General features: G+C 38.0%; 1 protein-coding gene across 5 annotated transcripts in view; it reads left to right on the forward strand.

Moving 5' to 3' along the window:
• Positions 1–25,182, forward strand: part of dennd2b (DENN domain containing 2B) — an 81,628-nt gene that overhangs the window by 26,877 nt on the left and 29,569 nt on the right. For 4 of the 5 annotated variants that reach the window (XM_057832011.1, XM_057832003.1, XM_057832027.1 and 1 more), the window contains exons 3-11: positions 39–1,313; positions 4,179–4,324; positions 12,884–13,005; positions 13,070–13,285; positions 15,337–15,433; positions 15,575–15,619; positions 15,921–16,105; positions 18,310–18,419; positions 18,554–18,623. In XM_057832011.1, coding sequence (XP_057687994.1) covers positions 39–1,313; positions 4,179–4,324; positions 12,884–13,005; positions 13,070–13,285; positions 15,337–15,433; positions 15,575–15,619; positions 15,921–16,105; positions 18,310–18,419; positions 18,554–18,623 — 2,266 coding nt within the window. Of the gene's footprint in view, positions 1–38; positions 1,314–2,790; positions 2,919–4,178; positions 4,325–12,883; positions 13,006–13,069; positions 13,286–15,336; positions 15,434–15,574; positions 15,620–15,920; positions 16,106–18,309; positions 18,420–18,553; positions 18,624–25,182 lie in introns of those variants that run through there. The other variant, XM_057832036.1, reaches the window with a different exon arrangement.

Below are 25,182 nucleotides of genomic sequence, written 5' to 3' on the forward strand. Positions count from 1 at the left end.
AATATTTAAATATTTGAATTGCTCATTATGTCTTTTAGGTGCCAGTCTGCATCTCCTTGTCCGGTTCTGTCTGGTGGCCAGGGTCCCAGCGCACCACCACTCCTTGGTGACGGAAATAACTATCAAAGACAAAGCAGGTACCTCAGGACAGACGGACGGTTTTTGGTACGTGCTGGCTGGAACAGCAAGACCGCAAGCTTTGTCAGTGGATCATCCCTCACAAACGATATTGAGTCACAATGCCGTCTCACAAAGTCTAAAAGCATCAGCTGTCTGGACAACCGTCTTTCGATCTATAAGCCTCAAACCAAGGAGTATAGCGAAGGTGAGGACGCCCAGGACCAAAAGGAGAATCAAGGGAGTGTTCCTCCAGCGGAGGGACTTAATGGTAGACCCCTGAGTTGGAGTACACTTTCACTTGGGTCTCTCTCGAACCAAAGTCACAAGCGGACCCTTGCTATCAACAGGCCAGTAACTGGTGTTTTTCCTAGCACAGTTCGCAAAAAGATCTCAGAATGGGAGTGCAGGAGGGTCTCTCTGCCTAGGATGAGCTTGTGTCTGGATAAAAGGCCAGGACGAGAGCGCATCGGAGGCAGTGAGGGCTGCCCGAGCTTGCTCTCTTCCCCTTGTAGCGAGAAGACATTTGACTTCAAGGGGATTCGCAGGATGAGCACAGCTTTCTCAGAATGCTCCTACACCGAGACGGAGGAAGAGGAAGGAGCTTCCGAGAAAGATGGCTTAGGCCGCTTCCAAAAACGGATAAGCAAGACCGAGTCATCTGGCGCATTTGTACGCTCTCTCTCTGCTCGTAAGGAGACCTCGGCGGTCCTCAACAGGATACAAAAGATAGAGCAGGCCTTAAAGGAGAATCCTAGCCCACCTTCTTCACGTTATCTGAATAACTGCTATGCTTCAGACAAGACGAGACAAAAATCTTTTGTGATTGGTGACGACTTTGACAACACATGCACCAGCAAGCGCAGCAGTGTTTGCTCTGTGGCCACGGAACCAGACACTCTTTTAATGCCTGATAAGTTGGCAAAACATAGGCAAAGGTTCAGTGTGGCTTCAGTCAGATCTGTGAGTCCGGATCCGGCCAGCCAACAAACATCTGCCGGACCTCCTATCAACCCCTTACCTAAACCCAGGCGAACTTTTGAATATGAGGCCAAACGGGAGCAGAAGGTCACATTGTCAGTGAATGGACTACCTCTTGCATGTGATTCTCCCCCACCCTTGCCCTCGACCCCTGCGCCCATCAAAATGCGGACGGTGAAGCTGGTGGGCAGCACCTCCAACCCAGCACAGGACAGGTGAGATGAGTTTTAGTATTTGCTAATTGTTTCCTACCTATTTAAATGTGACTCTTGTGGACAATATACCCTAATTTTCGGACTATAAGGCGCACCTGAGTATAAGCCGCCACCCACCAAATTTGGCACGTAAACGGTATTTATTCATAGATAAGCCGCACTTGACTATAATCCGCAGCTGTCCACATTGTATTATGGGATATTCACGATAAGAGATAAATATTATAAATATAAATAAATACATAAATAAATATATAAATCTAAATATAAAAAGATAATTATGACACTTTATTTGACAGCGGCATCACACGACTGTCATGAGACTAAATGAACCACTATGAAGCTTTGAAACAATTGGCTGCGAAGCTTCATTGCTTCAAAAAGCTTCATTGGTCATCACTGCTACCTTGGGGGAGACAGTTAACATCTGCTGCAAAACTCATGTTCTGTGCTAAATATTTCTTCAGTTACTGTTCCATTTGTTTCATTAATTGCCAGTATTTGGTAACACTTTGTCAGTGGCGCCATAAGACTGTCATTAGACAATCATAATTATGACATGACACTGTCATGAGCATTAATGAAGGCTTGTAACAGATGTCATTTAGTGTTATCCGGCAAATTATCTCACTTTTGAATGGATGTCAAAGATTCAAGCTGATCATACAGTAAACGGAGTTAGTGACATAATTTGCCGGATGACACTTAATGACATAAGGATTCAGTACTGCCTATGATAATACGTCATAATTATGATAATAAAGTGTTACCCATTAATCCAAATCAACAAATAAGCCGCAATGGACTAAAAGCCACAGGTATTAAAATGAAGGAAAAAAGTAGCGGCTTATAGTGCGAAAATTACCTTATGTTTTTTTCCCCAAGAATGTGTTGATGTGCGGCCACCAGTGTTGTTAATCTTACTGAAAAAAAGTAATTAATTATAGTTACAAATTACTTCTCCCAAAAAGTAATTGCGTTACTAACTCAATTACCTGAATGTAAGAGTAATTAGTTACTTGGCAAAGTAATTGGTGATAATTACTTTTTTTTTTTTTTTCCTCAAAAAAAAAAAAAAAAAAAAAAAAAACATTGGCCATACTATGTGAAGTTTTTTGTGGAGGTTTTTGGTACAATTGGCCCGAGCCCAATTCTTTACCCTAATTTACCCTTTACCCTGAATCAACTGTTAAAAGTTGTTAAAATTGCTCCCATTATTGCATTAGTTCCCTTCTCTCTACTTTCGACATATGAAAGTTTTAAAACTGTTTCATCATTTAAAGATAGATTCAAATCAAGATTTTGCCGATTTAGAAGTCTTTTAGATAAAAAGTTACTTAGGTTCGCGAGGAAGGTTCTCTACATCAGAGCCGTCCTAAAAAGCCTACTGCTTTAAGATGGCGGCTGTCATTTTGCATCTAGTTATATCTATATACAGTACATGTGATATCTACCATGTCTACCATATCTACCATAAGATGCGGGCGTAGTTTGTCGGCTATCGGCTACAACAAACATGAATTATTGGAGCTACCTAGCATCGCGTTTGCTCGGCGTCACAACTTTCTTGCCTCCTCCCCGCTCCTGCTCTGCTCTTTCGTCTCGGTGAGTCCGTCTCCCTCAGACTTTTCGACCAATATAGTAACGCATAGTAACGCATGCCTTTCCGTCCTCAGTAACGGTAACGGCGTTGCCAAGATGAGAAAAGTAATTAATTAGATTACCCACTACTGAAAAAAATAACGCCGTTAGTAACGCCGTTATATTGTAACGCCGTTATTAACAACACTGGCGGCCACAGGTCAAAACATTTGTGGACTATTGCGGCGGGATCGTTGACGCGACGTTCACGTTTCTGGTGTGTTACCGGGGTAACAATGAGCTACAATTTTTTTTGTTTTATACCGTCCTCTGCTGTCACAACAGCTGTAAAGCTGAGGCATGACTTGTCAGGTTTAGCTTTACTGTGCATCTGTGACGACAAGCATAATTTATGTGTTGAAGACATGATGGTTTGACAGTTTTGACATTGTACAAAAAGTGTTTTTCTTTTCTGGAACTGCAAACTCGTTGACACTTGAGCTCTCTCCACCACAAAAATGTTATGCCATTCATTTTTACTTTGCTTTTTGGCATGGGTGACAGACTTTTTGGCCATATCCAGTAATATAGAGCTTACCTTTGGTAACTTGTGGTTTTGTCTGGAATTTGCAGACTGTTTGGATTGGTTCCTTCAATACAAGTTGTTAATTGCACTTTTCTCACTTACACTGTATTTTAAAATTGCAAACATTTGTTTGGTTAATTAAAACATGCACGGCAGTTTGTCGAGGAAAAACCTATGAAATCTGACACTGGACTTTTGTGATTTTTTCCCCCCTTTTCTTTTACCTCCAACAACAGATTTCCTCATTTAAAAGGGTGTGGCTTTTTCAAATTGTCCCTAATTCAAATAACGATGAAAATTGTTCAACCCTTGGACTATGTTTAACATTCCAGTGGTTTGAGCAATTTCAGACCAAGCTTAAAAGCCACCAGCTTTGAGCAGTGCCAATATGTTCTGTCGATCCTCGCGTTAATGCACCAAACACATAGCCAGGGTGTATGAGCCTAATGCTTATCAATGTGCAATTTAAAAATATCCACATGACACCAATGAAGGATTTCGAGTGGCATCTTTGTCTCATATTTTTATTAGTGTTTGCTGGTTACTGTATGTCTTTGTAGGAGTTTGGAAGCACTAAAGAAAAGCAGCCTTTGTATGTCTTTTTTGTGATCACTCTTAACTGTTTTTCTTCTACTGTATATGCATTCATACAAAATACAGCCTTGTAATCAATCTAATTGTACTGTCCTCTTCTTTAGAGAGCCAAGTGAATCGGAGGATGCTACAAGTCTGCTGTCGTCACACCCCTCTTCGCCCGCAGAGAATGGCACACTAACCACAGAGATGCAGAGCCAACCCAATTCCAAATGCACTTTAGAGGAAAATGCCTATGAGGATATTATAGGTAAGCATGTTTGAATGGGGAAAGCAGCCATTTCTTATCAAAAAGCAAAGGCGTAGGTTTGCATAGGGATGGAAGGGACATAACACTACCAACTTTTCAGGATGCTTGTCCCCACCAACTTTTAAGCAACCTTATTTGCATTACATAATGAGTTCAGATAAGGTCATTTATATTGTCTTCCCATATGTTGTAGGGATAGAATTGGCCCTACTGTTATTAGGTGAATTATTTTCATTATGCTCAGACTTACATTTACCCCCTTTCACTTTCTGAATGTACTGGTCCAATTTTTTTCCCTCAAACGGACGTTTGATTGGCTGATGATTTGCCCCCCCAACACACACGCAGGCTGCCCCGACACAGAAATACAACATGTCGAAAACATGCCGCCTGCTCCGCTCCCTTTGAAGAGGGGGGGATATTAGAAGTTTGTTTTCGGCCAGCTGCATCCACTATAAGTAATGTAAAATGACGTCAATGTTGTGGAGGTGGGAAACACATCACTAATTTTCCTACTGAAAGTCTGACCTGCATCAGAGTTAGCATTACATTAAACTGTGTGAACTTGTGAACCTGCAAAACTCGAGTAGGAAGCTACTTACAGACAAGTGTCCTCTTGTATGTGTTTATGACTGTTAACGCTAATTAAACTATGAGAAATGTAGTGAATCTGCCGGAAACTATAGAACCAGAAAAACGTGAGCAAGAAGATGCTTAGACAGTCTGTGTTTCATAGGAAAGTGTTGACAGTCACAAAAAAAAAAAAAACACATGCTAATGCTTTTCTTCTTGTAAACAGCCTGGATTAGAAGGAAAGAAGATTAGTGCATGTTGTGACTTTACTCTTTTGAAACTAAATATGTATTAGTGCATTTCATTTAGTAATTGAAATTTATGCATTTACTTCTAAATTATTTATTTAAAATTATTTTTATTTGCAGCCAATGCAAACATTTTGCAGATAATTATACACTGAACATAATCGAGGTAAAAAGTTTAATTCATCGCGATTTAGATTTTTTCCATAATTACTCAACCCACTGATGCACTTTAGAGATGCTTATAGACAAAAGCAGTCGTGTTTCACCTGAAGGAAGGCTCCATTTTTATTTGTTTTTGCTAATCCCTGACTTTTTCAGTTATATTTGATATATTTATTTAGACAGACAATGTTGAGTGGTCTTAAGACAAATATTTATTTCTTTGCATTCCTGAATAGTTAATAGATTATTAACAAGTTTGTATTTATTGTGTATTTAATATAATTGGTATTATGTTCAAATATTGCAATTTAAATTTGCTAAAATCCAGACATTTATTCTGGAGGTTTTAAAAATGTTTCTTGAATACTTTTTGAAAACAAAGGCTGGAAAAGAACGGTTTATCACTTGAACCAGTACACATGAAAGATCCCAGTTCACCCAATCTGTTTGGTCTTATTAATGCCCCCTCTCCAGCATAAAGTGTGCATGCAGGTTATGCTGTTATATCGTCCCTACCAATGTTGAGACCAAACCTTCGCCTTTGCCAGAAAGTGTTCTGTGAAGCTCTCTAAGATGAACAGTTCAAGCAATTTTGGCTACTGGACAAAATTATTTGATTTTATTTTCTTTGAAAACCAAGCTAGAACTGTACAGCACTTTGCAATCAGTAATCTTGATTTTCCCCTTGCCTAGAAAAACAGAAGCAAAAATGAAAGAGCTCTTGCATGGATCTTGTAGTTTACAGTAAATTGCATTGAGTCATTACTTGTGAGATCATGTGTGCATGAAATGCTGGACATGTTGAAGCCAAATTCCTTTCCACAAGCAAATGCCCCCAGGCTTGCTGCCCATTCCCATTGTCAGCTCCCATAGGCATACTTAATGTGCTGGAAATGAGTGTCAGCGTGAGTAAAGCTTGGCGTGGAATAGCATAAATACTGTGTCTCATGATGAAACTGTAATGTGAGGTGCACTGTAAAAAATTTGCTCGCATGATAAATTCACATTAAAAATCTAAATAGGAATGAAATCTTTCCACACGCTAATTGTATCACGTGATTATTTGGTCACGTTGTTTTGGAATTACTGATCAGTCCTGTGCTCATCTGCAGTTCACTCAGGCTGAGAATGGTTTGTAATCTTCTATAGAAGGGGTCTCAAACTTGCAGCTGGCAGCCAACTGAAGCCCACAGGACTATATTTTGCAGCCCCTATTTGACGTCAATATGTAGTATTAGCAGGGGTGAAAGTGGTTAAAATTTCTTGCCGGACCTTCCCGACCTGAAGGTCGCCACGGGACCTGAAATTTTATTTTATTTTATTTTATTTTATTCTATTTTATTTTATTTTGGGAGGGGGGGGGGGGGGGGTCAAACCTACTGAAATACAAAGAAAACTGTTTTGGTCAATCATTTCTATAACACACACAAAAACTGATTTTCATTCAAAATTGTTTTTTTTTTTCAATGATTTGCAAAATAAAACATAACAAATACAGCAATAACCCCAAACTCCATCTCCTAATTTTTATTTCCCTCATTTATTCACATACTTAATGCCAAATTTTAATTACTTAAGAACATAAGATGTATATTAAAATTGAAGTTTATGTAAACATTTACTTTTTGTTGTGTTTTTTTAAATAATAAAGATATAAGTAACATAAATTAAAAAATATAAGTACAAATGACTTATTATGCAGAGTGAAATGGAATAATATATTTTGAAAATCGCATAAACATTGACTTTTTTAAATCATAAGGAAATGAATAACTTGCCTAACATAAATGAACAAATATAAATCCAAAGTGCACAATGACAGCTAAGATGTTCTGAACCTCCCCATTAGAGCAAATAAAACTAAATATGATAAATAAGCCTCCTTACCTCTTGCCTTGCTCTTAAAAATTTGATCAATTTTCTTTTTTATGCCCTTTTTTATTGCATCAATTCAACAAACTTTTTTTTGTTGCTGTTTCAGAAAACATTCACATTTAAACCAATCAGACCTAACTATCTCTGGTGATCACATTTCAGTATGTCAGTCAATTGAACGGATAAATGAGTCCAGGCGTTTTGCTTTGCTGTGTGCATTCACACATTGACGTGACTCATCATCGACATACTCAGATAACTGCAGCAGCTGGCGAAATGCTGTCCGTGGAATAAAATAAATAATAAATATCGGTAGAAACGAATTACGCTACACAAGTCCTTTATTATGCTTGTTGTGAACACTTGTCGGATGTTGGTAGATTGTTTTCTTCTTGGAGATAAAATGCATGTGTGGCAGCTTTGTATTATCATTTTTTTTTTTTATATAGCGTTTTGACAATTGCCGTCATATTTTCGGAATCAAAGCACCGTATTCCGGAACAGCGTTCCGTCCCGGAATCTTATACCGGAACTGTGTTCCAGTCCGGAATTTTATACCGGAACTGCGTTCCTGACTGTTCTGGCCCACTTTCACCCCTGAGTATTAGTGTGGCCAGCATTTATTTTGCTATGGGCAATTTCAAGAAAAAATTTAGATAAAAAGATTATAATTGATTTTAAAATGAAACAAATTGTAATAAATAGCATAAAAATACAGAAATTAAAAAAAAAAAGTGTGGCATGTTTTTTTTCCTTCTCAGCATTCTTTATATGTTTGTCAAGAAGTCAGTGAAACACCAACATTTGCCCCTTATTTGGGGGATTCCTTTATGCAGCCCAGTCTCAACCAGAGTGTTTCCGATAAATTGAATTTGAGACCCCTGTTCGAGTTCAAATCCTAAGAAAGCGCCTTTTGTTTTTCAATGTTGCGGCACAATGTGGACATTTGCTAATGTCTCTTTTCCGCCAAATAACAAAAATGGACCACATATGATTTTAATGATCCATCTTTGAAGCACCTCTTTCTTAGAGACACCAGAGAGAAAAGTGTGTAAACAACTCTTTAAACGTGAATGATGAAATTTGAAGATTGAAACCACTATCCGATTTTAGGGACTTACCAGACAATAATGGCCTTTGTCTACCCTTGATGTATATTGAAAGCCAGTTTTTCAGCTTTGTTACAGTTGCATCTCTGAGATGAAAGAGCCAGACAAGTGTAACAGATTAAGGATGTGTCAATAAAGGAATCATTGAAGCACAGGATGAATCACAAATTTTACAAGACCAGTGCTATGATTCAGCCGTCTGTGTTGTTGAGTTCAGTGACACTCTAATGCGTTACCGTCATTGATGTATTTTCCGCTTAAATTCTTGTAAATACGTCTGGCTGAAGAGTTCTGAATGCATGGAATTGGGTTGCGTGAGCATTATTGAGCAAAATGTTGTAACCTTTTCGAAGCTATTGTCTGTTACTCACTGTGGTTTGTCTGAGATTCCAGGCAGAATGGTTTCAGGAAGGACAAACTAAATAATGCGCATGCTACTGCCAAATATGCTATTTTATGATGCACAATTGGGCTTCTATACTGTTGCGTGTCCATTTCATGGGGTAAGCTGATACAGACATCCCATTTTGTTCAGTGCCTTACAATGGCTGGAGATTCCATTGTGTACACAGAGATGTTCAATCACAGAGTGAAGTTGAGGTGTGTCCACCCTCTGCATTATACTGCGTGTTGGAGTCGAGTAAGTAGTACTCTGCAGTACATTAGCTGCCTCACAGATGTATAATTTTCCCAGCAGGCTCTCATTACAGCACTGCTTCAGTTTAATGGAATTGCTCCACAGCATGGGGTCATTCAAGTATTTCTCATTCTCTTCAACTGTGATGAAAAAAACAATAAGTCATGCATGGAAGCGAATTTTTGGTGTCACATTGTATTTTGTCTCTGCCCTCAACCTTAAGGTTCAAAAATTAACTTTAAAATAACAGAACAAAGATCTGGTGGCAGGTTAATGGTAAACACACTTGACACAAACTCATAGTTGACATCCTGTCTTTGTATTTGGTGTATCTAATGCAGGGCACCGCTATACATTCTTGTTGCTGCTGTTGTTTTTGTATATATTTACATGTTGTTCTGTTGACTGTGACCTGCTGCTAAAAAATAGCTCTATAATGGATATCTAATAAAGTGAAATGAACTGATCCTTAGAATATGTGTTTCCCCGGAGGAACAAACTAAAACATATATTTAATAGCTGAATCACTTGCTTTTCCGTTGTTAACCTCGCGCTTTTTTCTTTTTACCAATCTTGTTTTGCTGCGTCATCACCCAAAATTCCACGACTAAGAAAAAAACTTTCTCCCAAACTGCTAAATAGATAATCAACTAAAGCAGTACTTCTCAAAATGTGGTATGCGTATGCGCACCAGTGGTACGCCGGCTCCCTCTAGTAGTACGAGGACATTGAATTAAATATTCAAACGACCTTTTTTTGATCCACTACATTACTACTACACTGCATTCATCAAGTACAGTTCCGTTAGAATCAGTTTAAACTACAAAAAAATCACATTTAATGTTCAAAAAAAGTTTCTTTTCAAATATTTAGGATCAACTTCTAGGTGTAATAGTATTGATTACTCAATAGTTAAGTACATTACCATTTCATTCATTTTTTCTAAAATCTAAATGCAGTGTTAGTGCTCAAACTGTCACTTATAAAAATAAAATCTCTGCCTTTTTAAAAAACATTGTAGCTTGCTACACCAACATATTTTATTTAGTTAGACGTCTAAACCATTTCAACTGGGAGGGCTGCAAGGGATTTGTTGGCGCTATGATTCGCTGTCAGTCCTCACAGTCAAAATGGACTAGAATAGAATATAGAAACTTTATTGTCTGCAACTTTTAAGCTGATTTTGCTTTGATAGCTGTTCCAAGTCAGCTGATGTGTCTGAACTGACCTACATGAAAAAAGACAACTGCTTATGTTTTCAGAGTAATGTTGCATTGTAAAACATACGTATCACATTTAGGACCACATGTTGAAGCATTCCAAATTTGATCTGGAAAAGATGGGATTCTTGCCACACTGCCAAGAAAAATGTCGCGCATGACACAACTTAAAAAAACAAGCTTGTCAATTTTAACCACTGTATCGGTAACTCCTTTTTTTTGGGTGAAATAGTATTAGTATCATGCTTCTCTATATCTTGTGGAGCGTGAAGTACAGGCTCTAACTTATTTTAACTCCTGCTGTAACCCATAATGTTTGATTGGACTCTTACTTTCTCACAGTTGTCAGAGCCAGCCAAAAGCCTATTCTCAGAGTAGCTATCTCAGTTGCTTTGGACTCATGACAAATGCTCCCTTTATTTAAGTTGGCCCTCAGTCAGGCTGCATTTCTCTATAATGTGCATATTATTTCCAGTTTTATTATTTATTTTCTGAGAACTATGCAAAGAGTATACATTACCACATTATTAGTTGCAATCCAGTGCAATGTTCCACATGTTAGTCAGAAATCTGCACTTTTTGGTCACTTGAGGTCACAGACACAAGCTGACATTTTGAAGTCAACCTGGGAATTCACTGGCTCCTGGCAGAGTATAAGAGGTGTAACAGGCAGAAAGCCAGAGCATGAGGTTTAACACCCAAGACTGATGATCTGTCGTAGCACTTTTTATGTGAAGGCATTGGAGCAACCAACATTGACTATATCCAGTTCTGTCTAAAAGGCACGGGCGACAAAATCCAGGCTGCTGTCTGATCGTTCATATTTACTCATCTTCACATGTTTTACCTCAACCCCTAAGAGAAATAGCTACTCTATAACTGTGTCATGTTATGAATTTGGTGTTAGAAGGCAGGGGTGAAAGTGGGCCAGAACGGTCAGGAACGCAGTTCCAGTATAAGATTCAGGGCCGGAACGCAGTGCCGGTATAAGATTCAGGGCCAGAACGCTGTTCCGGTATACGGTGCTTTGATTCCGAAAATATGACGTCAACTGTCAAAACGCTATGTAAAAAAAAAATAAAAAAAAAATACAAAGCTGCCACACATGCATTTCATCTCCAAGAAGAAAACAGTCTACCAACATCCGATTTACATACACAAGTGTTAACAACAAGCATAATAAATGGCTTGTGTAGCGTAATCCATTTCCACCGATATTTATTATTTATTTAATTCCACGGACAGCATGGAGGTTTCCCCAGCTGCTGCAGTTATCTGAGTCTGACGATGACGAGTCACGTCAATGTGTGAATGCACACAGCAGAGCAAAACGCTTGGACTCATTTATCCGTTCAATTGACTTACATACTGACATGTGATCACCAGAGATAGTTAGCTCTGATTGGTTGAAATGTGCATGTTTAAAAAAAAAAAAAAAAGTTTGTTAATTTAATGCGACAAAAAAAGGGCAATGCAACAGAAAATGGATCAAATTTTTAAGAGCAAGGCAAGAGTTAAGGAGGCATATTTATCATATTTAGTTTTATCTGCTCTGATGGGGAGGTTCAGAACATCTTAGCTGTCAATGTGCACTTTGGACTTATATATGTTCATTTATGTTAGGCTACTTATTCATTTCCTTATGATTTAAAAAAGTCAATGTTTGCGCGATCTTCAAAATATATTCCATTTCACGCTTCATAATGTATGTAATTTGTACTTATTTTTCTGAATTTATGTTACTTATATCTTTATTATTAAAAAAACACAACAAAAAGTAAATGTTTACATTAACTTCAAGTAGTATGTATGTGAGGAAATGAGGGAAAAAATTAGGAGATGGAGGTTGGCGTTATTGCTGTTTTTGTTAACTTTTATTATGCAAATCATTTAAAAAATACAATTTTGAATGAAAATCAGTTTTTGTACGTGTTATAGAAATAACTGACCAAAACGTTTTTCTTTGATTTCAGTAGTTTTCCCTCCCCCCCAAAAAAGAGAAAAATAAATTAAAAAAATAAAATTTCTGGCTCCGTGGCGACCTTCACGTCGGGGAGTTCCGGCAAGAAATTCTAACCACTTTCACCCCTGTTAGAAGGTAATGTACACTGAGGTTTTAATGTTGTCCTTTTCCTCTAAAAAGATCTGCCTGCTGAAGCCACATTGAGCGCAATGAGTGTAAACCCAAACAATAGCAGTTGCGGCTTGGTAAAATAAACAATGAGCATAAACGGCTAAAATAGAACTGTACAATACTAAACATCCCGTGCAGTGAAAATGCAATTATTGTCACTGTGTACATGTCCTCGTGTGCAATTTCTTCAATTGCACTTGTAACATTATATTGTGTAGAAGCTTGTTTCATCTTTTGTATAATGAATATTGGAGGATTTACTATCTGACAAGAAAGGGAATTACTTATCCATAAGTTTTATCTAACAAAGAAATCTCGAAGATGAGTCTCCTCTTCCTTAGAGGAGCAGACAGCTTGCATGCCTGGACAGTGACTCATGAGCTTCAGCTCAGCTCACTGGGTTCTGTGGGGCCCAGTGCCAACAGCAACTGTTTTGAAAAAGCGAGATCCAGCTGAGAATGACCTTTGACTTACCGTTCCTAACTCCATGCCTTTCACAAAAACCAGAATAAAATTGTCTGGCGCTCCAGACAACCTTTGCTTCTCTACATCCCTATGTATATTGCTTGTAATTTAAGATATGTGAACATCCCGTCCACAGAGAAGGAGAACCCATATGAGGATGTTGACCTGAAGAGGAGGAGTTTGGTTCGGAAAACTTGTCATTTGGAGAGCAGCAGATCTTGGACTGCCATAGACCGGAAAGAAAATTCTCCACCTCAGGTAAACCAAATGCTTTATGGGATTGTAAATGCATTTAATGCATATTTCCATGCTCTGTGTTTAGTTGCCGTCCAAACCCAGCAGTCAGTCCCTTCGCCTCATGAGCACCAACGACCGGAACAGTCACCGGGTGTCACAGTTGTCCAAACGCCACAGTCATGATGAAACTCTGTTCCTGCCCCAAATGGGTGTATCAACTTCCTCTTGTGGCCTGCTGGATGATAGCCTTTGCGGCACTGGCGATAACCTGACCTCACACAGGCACTGGCGGATCCCCAAGGTACACATGGCCGGAGCCAACACCAACATCTCCGCTGAGCCCTTGCGGAGCTCTACTTGTGTTCTCCTTCCAGGCTTTTCTAGGATTCTAGTGCTGCTTTGCTTTAGAGCAGCGGTTTCCAAAGCGTGACCTCAGGGGAAAGCACAGCAACATGACAAAAATGAAAACCAAATACTAAAGATGACTCATTCACTTCCATTGATAGAAAAACGTCAAAAACTCATTGATAGACGTCTTATCTACAGTTGTATGAAAAATTATCCGAACCTTTTGGAATTTCTCATATTTCTGCATAAAATCACCATCAAATTTGATCTGATCTTTGTCAAAATCACACAGATGTAAAAACTGTGTCTGCTTTAACTAACCCACCCTAACATTGAGGTTTTCATATTTTAATGAGGCTAGCATGCAAACAATGTCAGAAGGGGGAAAAATAAGTAAGTGAACCCTCTGCCTAAGGAGACTTAAAGTGCAATTGAAACCAATTTTTACCAAACAATTTAAGTCAGGTGTGTCCTCAATCACTGATGAGTTGTTTAAAGCTGCCCTGCCCACTATAAAACACACACCTGGTAAGAATCGTCTTGATGAGGAGCATTGTCTGATGTGCATCATGGCTCGGTCAAAAGAGCTGTCTGAAGACCTGCAAACAAGGATTGTTGATTTTTATAAATCTGGGAAAGGATACGAAACTATCTCTAAAGGTCTGGATGTTCATCAATTGACAGTCAGAGAAGTTACCTACAAATGGAAAGAGTTTGGCACTGTTGCTTCTCTCCCAAGGAGTGGCCGTCCACCAAAGATGACCCCGAGAGTTCAGCGCAGAATACTCAGAGAGTTAAAAAAGAACAGTAGAGTGTCTGCTAAAGACTTACAGAAATCACTCACACAGTCCAATATCTCTGTGCACACATCAAATACATGTAAAACTATGGCCAAGAATGGTCTTCATGGGAGGACTCCACGGTGTAAGCCACTGCTGTAAAAAAAAAACCCATTGTTGCTTGTTTAATATTCGCAAAAGTGCACTTGGACACTCCGCAGAAGTTTTGGCAAAATATTGTGTGGACTGATGAAACCAAAGTTGAATTATTTGGGAGTAACACACAAAGTCATGTGTTGAGGAAAAATGGAACAGCTCACCAACATCAACACCTCATCCCCACCGTGAAGCATGGTGGAGGGAGCATCATGATTTAAGGCTGTTTTGCTGCATCAGGGCCTGGACTTGCAATCATTAATGGAAGAATTAATTCAAAAGTTTATCAGGATGTTTTGCAGGAAAACCTGATGCTGTCTGTCAGATAGTTGAAGCTAAAAAAAGATGGATGCTGCAACAAGACAATGATCCAAAACACAGAAGTAAAGTTCAGAACGGTTTCGTTTTGGAAGAACAAAATACATGTTCTAGAGTGGTCAAGTCACAGTCCAGACTTGAACCCCATTGAGATGCTGTGGCATGTGCTAAAGACAGCGATTCATGCCAGTCGTCCCAGGAATCTGAATGAACTACTGCAGTTTTATAGAGAAGAATGGACCAAGATTAGTCCTGATCGATGTGCCAGACTGATCTGCAGCTACAGGAAGCGTCTAGTTGAAGCTATTGCTGTCAAAGGGGTGGGGGGCACCAAATATTAAATGTGATGGTTCACTTGTTTATTTTCTCCCTTCTGTCATTGTTTTTGGATACTATCCTCATTAAAATATGAAAACCTATAAATGTTTAGGTGGTTTTAGTTAAAGCAGACACTGTTTTTTCATCCGTGTGATTTTGACAAAGATCTGATCAAATTTGATCGTGATTTTATGCAGAAATGCGAAAAATTCCAAAAGGTTCAGATACTTTTTCATACCACTATATTTTGACTTGGAGAGGCTGGAAACGAATGACGTCCAATCTAAAGAATTAAGATTTGTTCAATTTCCGGAAAGACTGCAGTGTTATTAAATCAAAAGTAAAACAGATATGTTGAGCTATTTCTTCTTAGTAGGCTATCTTTTTTGGGATTTGCTGCGATGAAACCACAGATACTGGGTTCTGTTTACAGTTGGTCCAGAGAATCAACTCCATCTACTGCAGTAAACGTGGAAAGAAGAGACTTAAAAAGCTGTCCATGACCAATCTTGACGCCTCATCTTTGAGAGGTAGGCGCTGCTGTGAGAATTTTTGCCTCCAAACTACTTCAAATAGAACAGAGTCCTTCCCAATGCCCAAACACATGTTTCTGAAATTGCCCTTTGCTCATTTGAAAAGCTTCTTGTCTGTCACATGTCTGCCCCATATAGATGACAACAGCGAGAGTGAGAGCGACTCTGATGACAGGTTCAAAGGTGAGTGACCGCATTGCCAGTTTCCAGGGCTGAGGTGCTGTACTTGTGTGCGAGTGGAACAATTTCCCATGTCAGTTCTGTTTTTATCATGTCAGTTCTGTTTTTATGTGGTGACGTGTCTTTACCTAACAAATTCTGACTGCAATTTTGGCTAAATGCATGTGATGTTAGCTCTTAATGAAACTTTGATAGCAAATATATCTGGATGTTTACAGTATGTAAGCGACAATAAAAGTACATTTGAAAAGAGATTGCACCTATTACATGATCTGAGATTCAATTTTGGAAATTCTCTCTTTAGCTCACACTCAGAGGTTGTTGAAACTGCAATCCATCCTTCGACGGGCCCCCAGTTACCGCACGCTGGAGCTGCAGCTAATTGAATGGCAGGAGAGAGAACTTTTTGAGTATTTCGTCGTTGTGTCTTTGAAAAAGAAACAGAGCAAGAACTCCTACTCACCGGAGGTCACTTACCAGTTCCCCAAGGTGAGAGCATCATCATTTCCCCATCATAACTTAAAAACCTGCTGTCAGTTCTTGTATTTTACACAAGGAATGACTGCGCCTTATGACTGGCTCCAAGTCAGCCCTCAAACTCAAGGCCCAGGGCAAGATCCAGCCCGCCACATCATTTTTTGAGGGCCGCGAAAGTAAATTATGTGCGCCACATCCTCATATTGATTTTTTTCCCTTTAAAACAACAATGAAAAAAGATGAGAAACATGTTTTAAATGTAGAAAAAAAAAGGGACAGTATTTACTGTAATTTATAAATAAAGAAAAATATTAACTGTTTTCCACTAGTTTTTTCAAATTAAAAAATAAGTATTAAAAATGACATACATATGACTAAATAAAAAGGGAACATTCACAAACAACATCAACAAAATAAAGAATATTTCTGTTTTTCGCTTTTTTTATATTGAATCAAAATATATAACTTAATAAAAAAAATACAAGAGAATACTTGCTATCAATAGTAACAAAAAGAGGATTTGGATACTTTTTAGGTCTACAATATCTCTAAACTATTAACTCATTTGCTCCCAAAAACGTATGAATACTTTCTATTTTTAATTGCTACAGTATCCCAAAAACGTATTTATACGTCTTTTGCGTTTACATTTTTTAAAATTTTTTATAAAAGGCATCTATAGGTTCCGAGGCATCTAAGATACAATGCACAAAGCTCAAAACCCATTTTAAAGCAATAAAACTAGCCACTGGAGGTCAGTAGCACATTTGGTAAGAACTCCTCTCGGGCCAAGAAAGAAAGTGAATAAAATAAGTCAGGAAACGGAAGTTGGAGGGATCTTGTGAAGACGCGTGAGAATTTGAGAAAAATGTGGATAACGATCGGGAAAAAAAAGGCAAACGACACTGGAGGAGTGTTTTGAAAAGAAAACAAAACCAATGCCAAAGAAGGATTAAAAAATAATCTATCTTGATGAGACAGACGGTGACGTCCACAACAGCATCAGGTTCCACACGTGTTCTGCGGCGCTCACGTTTCGTTACTCCTAAGCACGAGGTTGAAACCAACGATGAAGATGATGAAAAAAGTGAGACCGACCTTGATCCGGACTCATCAGATTACCATACTGGGAGCCACCTCATTCAACCGGGAGCAGCCAGGAGCCTTCCCCGTTGTTATGTGTGCAAACAGTTCAATAGTTTAGTTATGTGTAAATAAATTGTTACTTTGCTATCAAAAGCTCCATTTGTCTTGTTGTTTGTTATTTTGTAAAACGAAAACATTATTCAGATGTTTGGGATGTCACATAAGTGAAAAATAGCTGTGTTAAAGTCAAAGTTATGTTTAAAATGTATGCTTTCACAAAAGCTCAATTTCTCTGTTTTTTCATCAGAAATTAGAAAATTGCTCAAACTAAGCTATTTTCTAATGCTGAGTTCTAAAGAATGGAAAAAGATATGAACTAACTTTTTAGTCTGCTGAAAGAAGAGAGTCTAATCTTTCTTTTGGGTGGTTCCATGTTTATATAGGAATAGAACAGAAATTTCAGTGGGCCTTGATAAATCGGTCAAAATCCAGTAAAACAGCCGGGAGGGAAGGGCCTTGCTCCGGTGAAAATGGCTGGGAGAGAATGAGTTAATTAACGATCAAAATAGGTGTCAATTCATTTGCTAATCCATTAGTTGTTGATTAGTCTTTTAAAAGTGGAAGCCCATGTTGGCAGACATAATGGCCTTACAAATGAAACCATAACTACGATGTGGCCCACGACAAAGATGAGTTTGACACCCCTGCCTTAGATCCTTTAGAAACTTCAGTATTGCATTGCTGACTAGGCAATATGTTGCAATAATTTTTGTTTCTAGGATTTAAAAAATGTTAACACGAGTGGAAAACTTCTCCCAGCCGCTAACCTGGCACCACTTTTCAGACACACTGAATTCAGCCAAAGAAATTCTTCTTAGGTTTGATAAATCACTGTTTGTACGGTAACTTAGCGCATTTGGCAGATGCAATATTTAACATGCAAACCATTTAGTAGATAAAGCATCCATATCTGTTTGTGTGAACAGTTCCAAACCAACAAGCAGTGCCTTGCTAGTCAACGGGATATAGCTTTATCACAATAGCGCTACGTGGTATTATTAAAAGAAGATGTCACACTTCGATCTTTGGAGACAGAATTATCTGAATGACTTTTCCTACTTGTCCTGTAGCTGGAGAGGCTCACCAAGCAGATGCGAGAAGCAGAACAGAGGCTCAAAGCTATTCCTCAGTTCTGTTTCCCCGATGCAAAAGACTGGAATCCTGTGTCGGAGTATTCCAGGTATGAACATCCTAGCTTTAGATGTTTAAACCTGTTCTAAGGAATTTTGATGTGATACATAATGCTATGATTGACTTTTTTATGAAACCCTTTTACATTCTTTGCCATGTGTCAACTGTTATTCTATGCAACAGTGAGACCTTCTCCTTCATGTTGACCGGAGAAGATGGCAGCAGGAGGTTCGGCTACTGCAGACGCTTGCTGGTCAGTTACCGTTCACCTCCCTAGTCTCTCTTGGCTACTGTGCACACCCTGCTGAGCCTTCATTGTTGTGACAGACCTTTTCATTTGCGCCTGAGATAAGGTTTTCCAGTGACACCATCATGGATGTTGAGAAAAGAAAACAAACAGCACTGTTTTATCATATGTTGGTCGGTATTTGCGGAGGGATTCACATTTGTGATCAGTCACTGCCATTTTTTGGAGTTCAAATGGATTTTTACATTTTTAGGCCTCAATGACAGCAAATTAATAAACGAATCTGCTGTTTTTTAGAGGACACTTGTTGCTTGACACATTACAGGGGTGACACATATTGGTGTCAACACATATTATTCCTGGTGAAACGGTACAACACTCAATACCTTTCATGTTGTTATTGCCTTTGACAGTCACTCACTTCCTCTGGATCTGTGGCAGAACTGTCTTCTTTCCCTCCAACTCTTGATTGTTTCCTGAAACTTAACACTGGCTTTTATTTACATGATACAAGCCGTATTCAATGCCATCACACTAGAAATGTTCAATAGATACTCAAATGGCTTTGATGATAACTTAATGGTAGTGAGGCAAAACTGTGGACTAGTTAACTATTGTGTTGGATTCTACGAATAAACATCTACCGTCACATTAGTAGTGTGCAGAGGTAAACTACAACGCAGTCTCTTGTAAGGTAGTTGTCCTACAGGTGTACAGAAATGTGTTTGCGACAAAGCAAGAAAATTGTTATACGGAAATCCCATAAAAGATGCCTTAAAGTACCACCAAAATTTCAATCATAGATGCATTTCCACTTATGATATAAAAAAAAAATCCGAAACACGCATCGTATTATTTTTCAATAATTTATTTGTAATTTACTGAGGTTCATAAGTATTTGTACCCCTGAGAAAATCAGTGCTAATATTTAGTGCAGAAGCCTTTGTTTGCAATTACAGAGGTCAGACACTTTCTGTAGTTCTTCACCAGGTTTTCACATGTAGAAACAGGGATTTTGACCCATTCCGCCACACAATTCTTCTCTAGATCTGTCAGGATTTTGGGCTGTCATTGAGAAAAACAAAGTTTCAGGTCCATTCAAAGATTTTCTATTGGACTGAGGTCTGGAGACTGGCTAGGCCACACCAGAACCTTGATATGCTTTTTACGCAGCCAATCCTTGATCAGCTTGGCTGTGTGCTTCGGATCATTGTCATGTTGTAAGCTCTAGCCACGACTCATCTTCAATCTGACGATACATTTCACAATTAATCCTCTGCTCTATACAGTACAGTCGTCCTGTCCCCTTTGCCAAAAAGCAGCCCCAAAGCATGAGGTTTCCACCCCCATACTTCACAGTGGGGATGGTGTTCTTGGGATTGCACTCATTTTTCTTTTTGCACCAAAAAGTTCTACTTAGGTCTCATCTGACCACAAGACTTTCTCCCATGACCCCTCTGCATCATTCAGATGGTCCCTGGCAAACTTCAGACGGGTGGGTTGCTACTCATGGGGTAAGGGTGGACTTTTTTGAACGTAGACTGACAATTCTTTGTCATAATTATTGCTGATTCCCAGGGGTACAAATACTTATGAATCTCAGTAAATTACAAATAAGTTATTTTAAAAAACCATACAACGTGGGTTACAGATTTTTAAAAATAGATTATATATCCATAAGTGGATATGTATATATGATTGAAATTTCAGACTTCTACCTATTTTCTAAGTGGGTGAACTTGCAAAATCATAAGGGGTGCAAATACCTCTGCTCCATATGTATGTGTGTATATATATATATACAGTATATATATATGTGTGTGTATGTATATATATATATATGTTTGTGTATGTATATATATATATTAAAGATACACGATAATATCGGTCACCGATAATTATCGGCCGATAATGGCAATTATGACGTCACACAGATAATCCAGATAATAAAAAAATTCAACCGATAATGCAATCCGATAATTATATACTTGATTTTGCCTCCAAATCTGCTCAACCGAAGAATTCAGCACGCCGCCTCCTCAACCCCTCCCCTCTCTGAAGCCCCTGAGGGAGGAGGGGTTGAGGAGGCGGAGTTACAAGACAAGAAGTAGTTGAATATTATGGCGGCTGTTACTAAAAAAACGACGCTCTCGCCATCTGCGAAACATGTACCGTACAAGTTCCACGAGGCAGAAAGAACGCGTCCTCATTCAAAACCACTAACCCAGCAGCCATTTAAAACTGCATCACAAAGAATTTTGGAACATATACCAGGCTGCTGCTAGCAGGAATGCTAAAGCTATTGTAAACACTAAGCTAAACTACAGGGCTTGTGACGATACAGAGTCGGGCTGTTTGGGAATGCAGCCCAAGGCGGGTGGTAAATTCCGATGGAGCCCGCCGCTTTGGCCAGTCCGGCAGGCCGCCGCCGCCTCGCCATAGGCGGGGCGGGCCGAGCCCGGTTCCCCGGCCTCTGGACCTCCGGCGAACACCCCGGTTTCTCGAGCGTTCCCCCACGGCGTGCGAGCTGAGCCAGGACCCGAATACGCCGCGGCGAACCGGCCGGGGTGGGCGGGCGGATTATCCGGTACGAATGTAGCTGCCGCCGAGACGAGACAGTTTTTTTTTTACCTTAATGACACGAGAACCAAAGCCCTGGATAAAAGAAATAATGCAGTTTATACGACCACCATTCTTCATGAAAAAGTGATGTCCGGTAAGCAAGCTTATCATGACGGCACAGTGGTTATAAGATAATTTAAACATGGAGAAAACGAAGTCAGCCAGTCAATAATGCATTCAGAATGTGAAATGACGAGCGGTCAGATGACTTTGTAACGCTGCCTTTATTTTCGGCTTAATAAAACTCAGGCACAAAACAACACGCACACGGATGTGAGCGCCAACTCCGTCCAAATAGTACTGCCGTGTAGCAGTTTAGCTGCTGTAACGCAAATGTCGAGAAAGCCGCAAATCTAAACAAAGCGCTGCAGAATGGGTACATGACATCTCGCTCTTTTGAGGTAATCATTTTCACAGTGTGCAACAAAGCATATAACATTAGCAATCACTTTTCAAATTATTTAACTTATTTCTTTGCTCAATTACAGTCACGGTAGATAATCAAATTCTTAAATCAATATTCTGTAGCCACAAATATTATTCAAAATCTTTCCTTCTTCAAGTTTTTTTTTTTTTTTTTAGGATTAAGTATAATAATGTATTGCTTAAAACAAGGCTGTTAAGATTATTTTCAGCTAGCTATTTTTCTTCCAAGAAATCTGAGAGAAATACACTTGAAGCGATGGCAGATAATTTCACTTATTGCCAATAGATTTACACTTAAAACTGACTAGTTTTAAGGAGGTGTGTTTTGCAGCGGATTAATGTTATATATGTTAGGAATGGCTTACTTTTAAACGCATTTTTGTGCAACTTAGGTATTTACTCTGTAAGTAATTGTTGCCAAAGGTTTACCATTACACAATGTCAGACAATCTGTCATTATTTAGATGTTTGAATTTACGACTTGTTCATACATTGTGTTGAAAAAAAGAGCAATAAATTATATTTTTGCACAGTAATATTTTCTTTTGTGTATACTTCAAAATTTTACATAAATCTTTTAATAGAATTATCGGCTTGACATTATCGGTTATCGGTTGGAATGAGGAGGAAATTATCGGTTATCGGTATCGGTTGAAAAATGCATTATCGTGCATCACAAATATATATATATATATATATATATATATATATATATATATATATATATATATATATATATATATATATATATATATATTAGGGCTGTCAAACGATTAAAAATTTTAATCAGTTAATTACAGCTTAAAAATTAATCAATCGTAATTAATCGCAATTAATCGCAATTCAAACCATCTATAAAATATGCCATATTTTTCTGTAAATTATTGTTGCAATGGAAAGATAAGACAAGATGGATATATACATTCAACATACGGTACATAAGGACTGTATTTGTCTATTATAACAATAAATCAACAAGATGGCATTAACATTATTAACATTCTGTTAAAGTGATCCATGGATAGAAAGACTTGTAGTTCTTAAAAGATGAATATTAGTACAAGTTATAGAAATGTTATATTAAAACGCCTCTTAATGTTTTCGTTTTAATAAAATTTGTAAAATTTTCAATCAAAAAATAAACTAGTATCCCTATTCTGTCCTCAATGTGTGTGAGTACACAAATTGACAGATAGCGAACATAAGTTCCAAAAAGAAATCAGACGGTGTGGCAAAGTTGCATGGGCTTTACTGAAGTCATCTCTTTTTGACAGGAGCACGTTTCTTGTATTTTTGTAAAACTGAAAATAACAAGGCAATGTGTCAATAACTTGCATAAATCACAAAATAACATAAAATGTACACACACGTGTCCATTTGAGCAGTAGCACTAGCCAATTAGCTCACAAGCATCTAACAATGTAACTGCATTTCACCATATATGTGAACAAATTCAAATACACATCATCAATAACTATCTAATTCTCATGAATATAAACAAAGGAGGAATATAACTCACAAGCAATGCATGTATTAGACACAAACAGTGTGATGGGGCTATGAGAACTGCCACTGAATACTGGATGCGGACGTTAGCTGGTCTGAATAGCACTGTCTATTAGTGTGAGTTCGCGTCGACATATAATCACGTCAGAAAAGCGCGCCGAAACCCAAATAATCAGCTGCACTGAATCGCCAGCAGAGGACGACATTAAGCCACATAACTTATGCAAGTCACACCCAAGCGCCAGCAGAGGGCGGAAAAACTCCATAAAACACAATTAACAAGTTGGCCTTTCACTGTACTGACATTTAAATCTGTCTGAGCGGGCCTAGTGCGTTAATTGCGTCAAATATTTTAACATGATTCATTTAAAAAATTAATTAACGCCCTTTAACGCGATAATTTTGACAGCCCTAATATATATATGTATATATATATGTATATATATATATATATATATATATGTATATATATGTATATATATATATGTATGTATATATATATATATATATATATATATATATATATATATATATATATATATATATATATATATATATATATATATATATATATAGATTAGGGTTGTTCCGATCATGTTTTTTTGCTTCCGATCCCGATCGTTTTAGTTTGAGTATCTGCCGATCCCGATATTTCCCGATCCGATTGCTTTTTTTTGCTCTCGATTCTATTCCAATCATTCCCGATAATTTCTCCTGATCATATACATTTTGGCAATGCATTAAGAAAAAAATGAATTAAACTCGGACGAATATATACATTACAGTACATAAGTACTGTATTTGTTTATTGTGACAATAAATCCTCAAGATGGCATTTACATTATTAACATTCTTTCTGTGAGAGGGATCCACGGATAGAAAGACTTGTGACTTTGTACATTGTGACTAAATATTGCCATCTAGTGTATTTGTTGAGCTCTCAGTAAATGATACTGTAGCCATGCCCAAATGCATGATGGGAAGTGGAACCATGACTGTGCGTAGTGCTACCACTTGATATATCTTCTCTGCGTTGGGAAATAACATAAGGTGTTAAGAAAAGGTGCCTTGCTTCCCCACATTCCCTACATTGCTTCCCATGATATTTCTAATCATAGGGAGAGAGATTGTAAGGCTTTAGCCAATTAAAAAAAGGCTCCAAAGGCTGCCGAAAGTCACTCTACTCATTTTACGCTGCCTTTTATCTCTCTATACAGGTAAAACGCCATTACAGATTGAGCGTGACAATGCGCGGGTGGGTCGTGCAACGCATGCATTAGTTGCGTTAAATATTTTAAGTTAACGTGATACATTTAAAAAAAAATTTATTACCGCCGTTATCGGGATAACTTTGATAACCCCTACCTTAAGCCTAAACTAAAGACTCTGGATGAGTATAACATATTATGTCTGTAACGTTAAATACAATTATAAAACGATTTAATTAAAAAAATTATATAGATTAAAAAAAGGCATGTCCGATATTTTTTTGCAGATTCTGACGTGATCGGACCCGATCGATATATATATATATATATATATATATATATATATATATATATATATACAGTGGGGAGAACAAATATTTGATACATAAAAAAATATAGTACACAGTACTGTGCAAAAGTTCTAGGCAGGACACCTGCCTAAAACTTTTGCACAGTACTGTATATATATATATATATATATATATATATATATATATATATATATATATATATATATATATATATACACATACACATACACAGTAAATTGATTTATAATTTTAATGTAATTTCATTATTATTATTTAATTGTCACCCATTGACAACGATAGACGTCCGATTTATTTAAACTGAAAGGACTGGCTGTGAATCATTTGCTCCAAGCCTCTCCATGTCAAAATGAATTGGACATCTTGCACTGTCCACGGCAGCCTTTAAGTTAAACCTTGTTTTCTGTAGAAATCTGCCCACATTTTTGCTAGTGGATTAAATTTGGTCTGTGATATAATTTAGCCACTAAACCT

This window comes from Corythoichthys intestinalis, chromosome 1 (assembly GCF_030265065.1).
Source record: "Corythoichthys intestinalis isolate RoL2023-P3 chromosome 1, ASM3026506v1, whole genome shotgun sequence".
Classification (NCBI taxonomy): Eukaryota; Metazoa; Chordata; class Actinopteri; order Syngnathiformes; family Syngnathidae; genus Corythoichthys; species Corythoichthys intestinalis.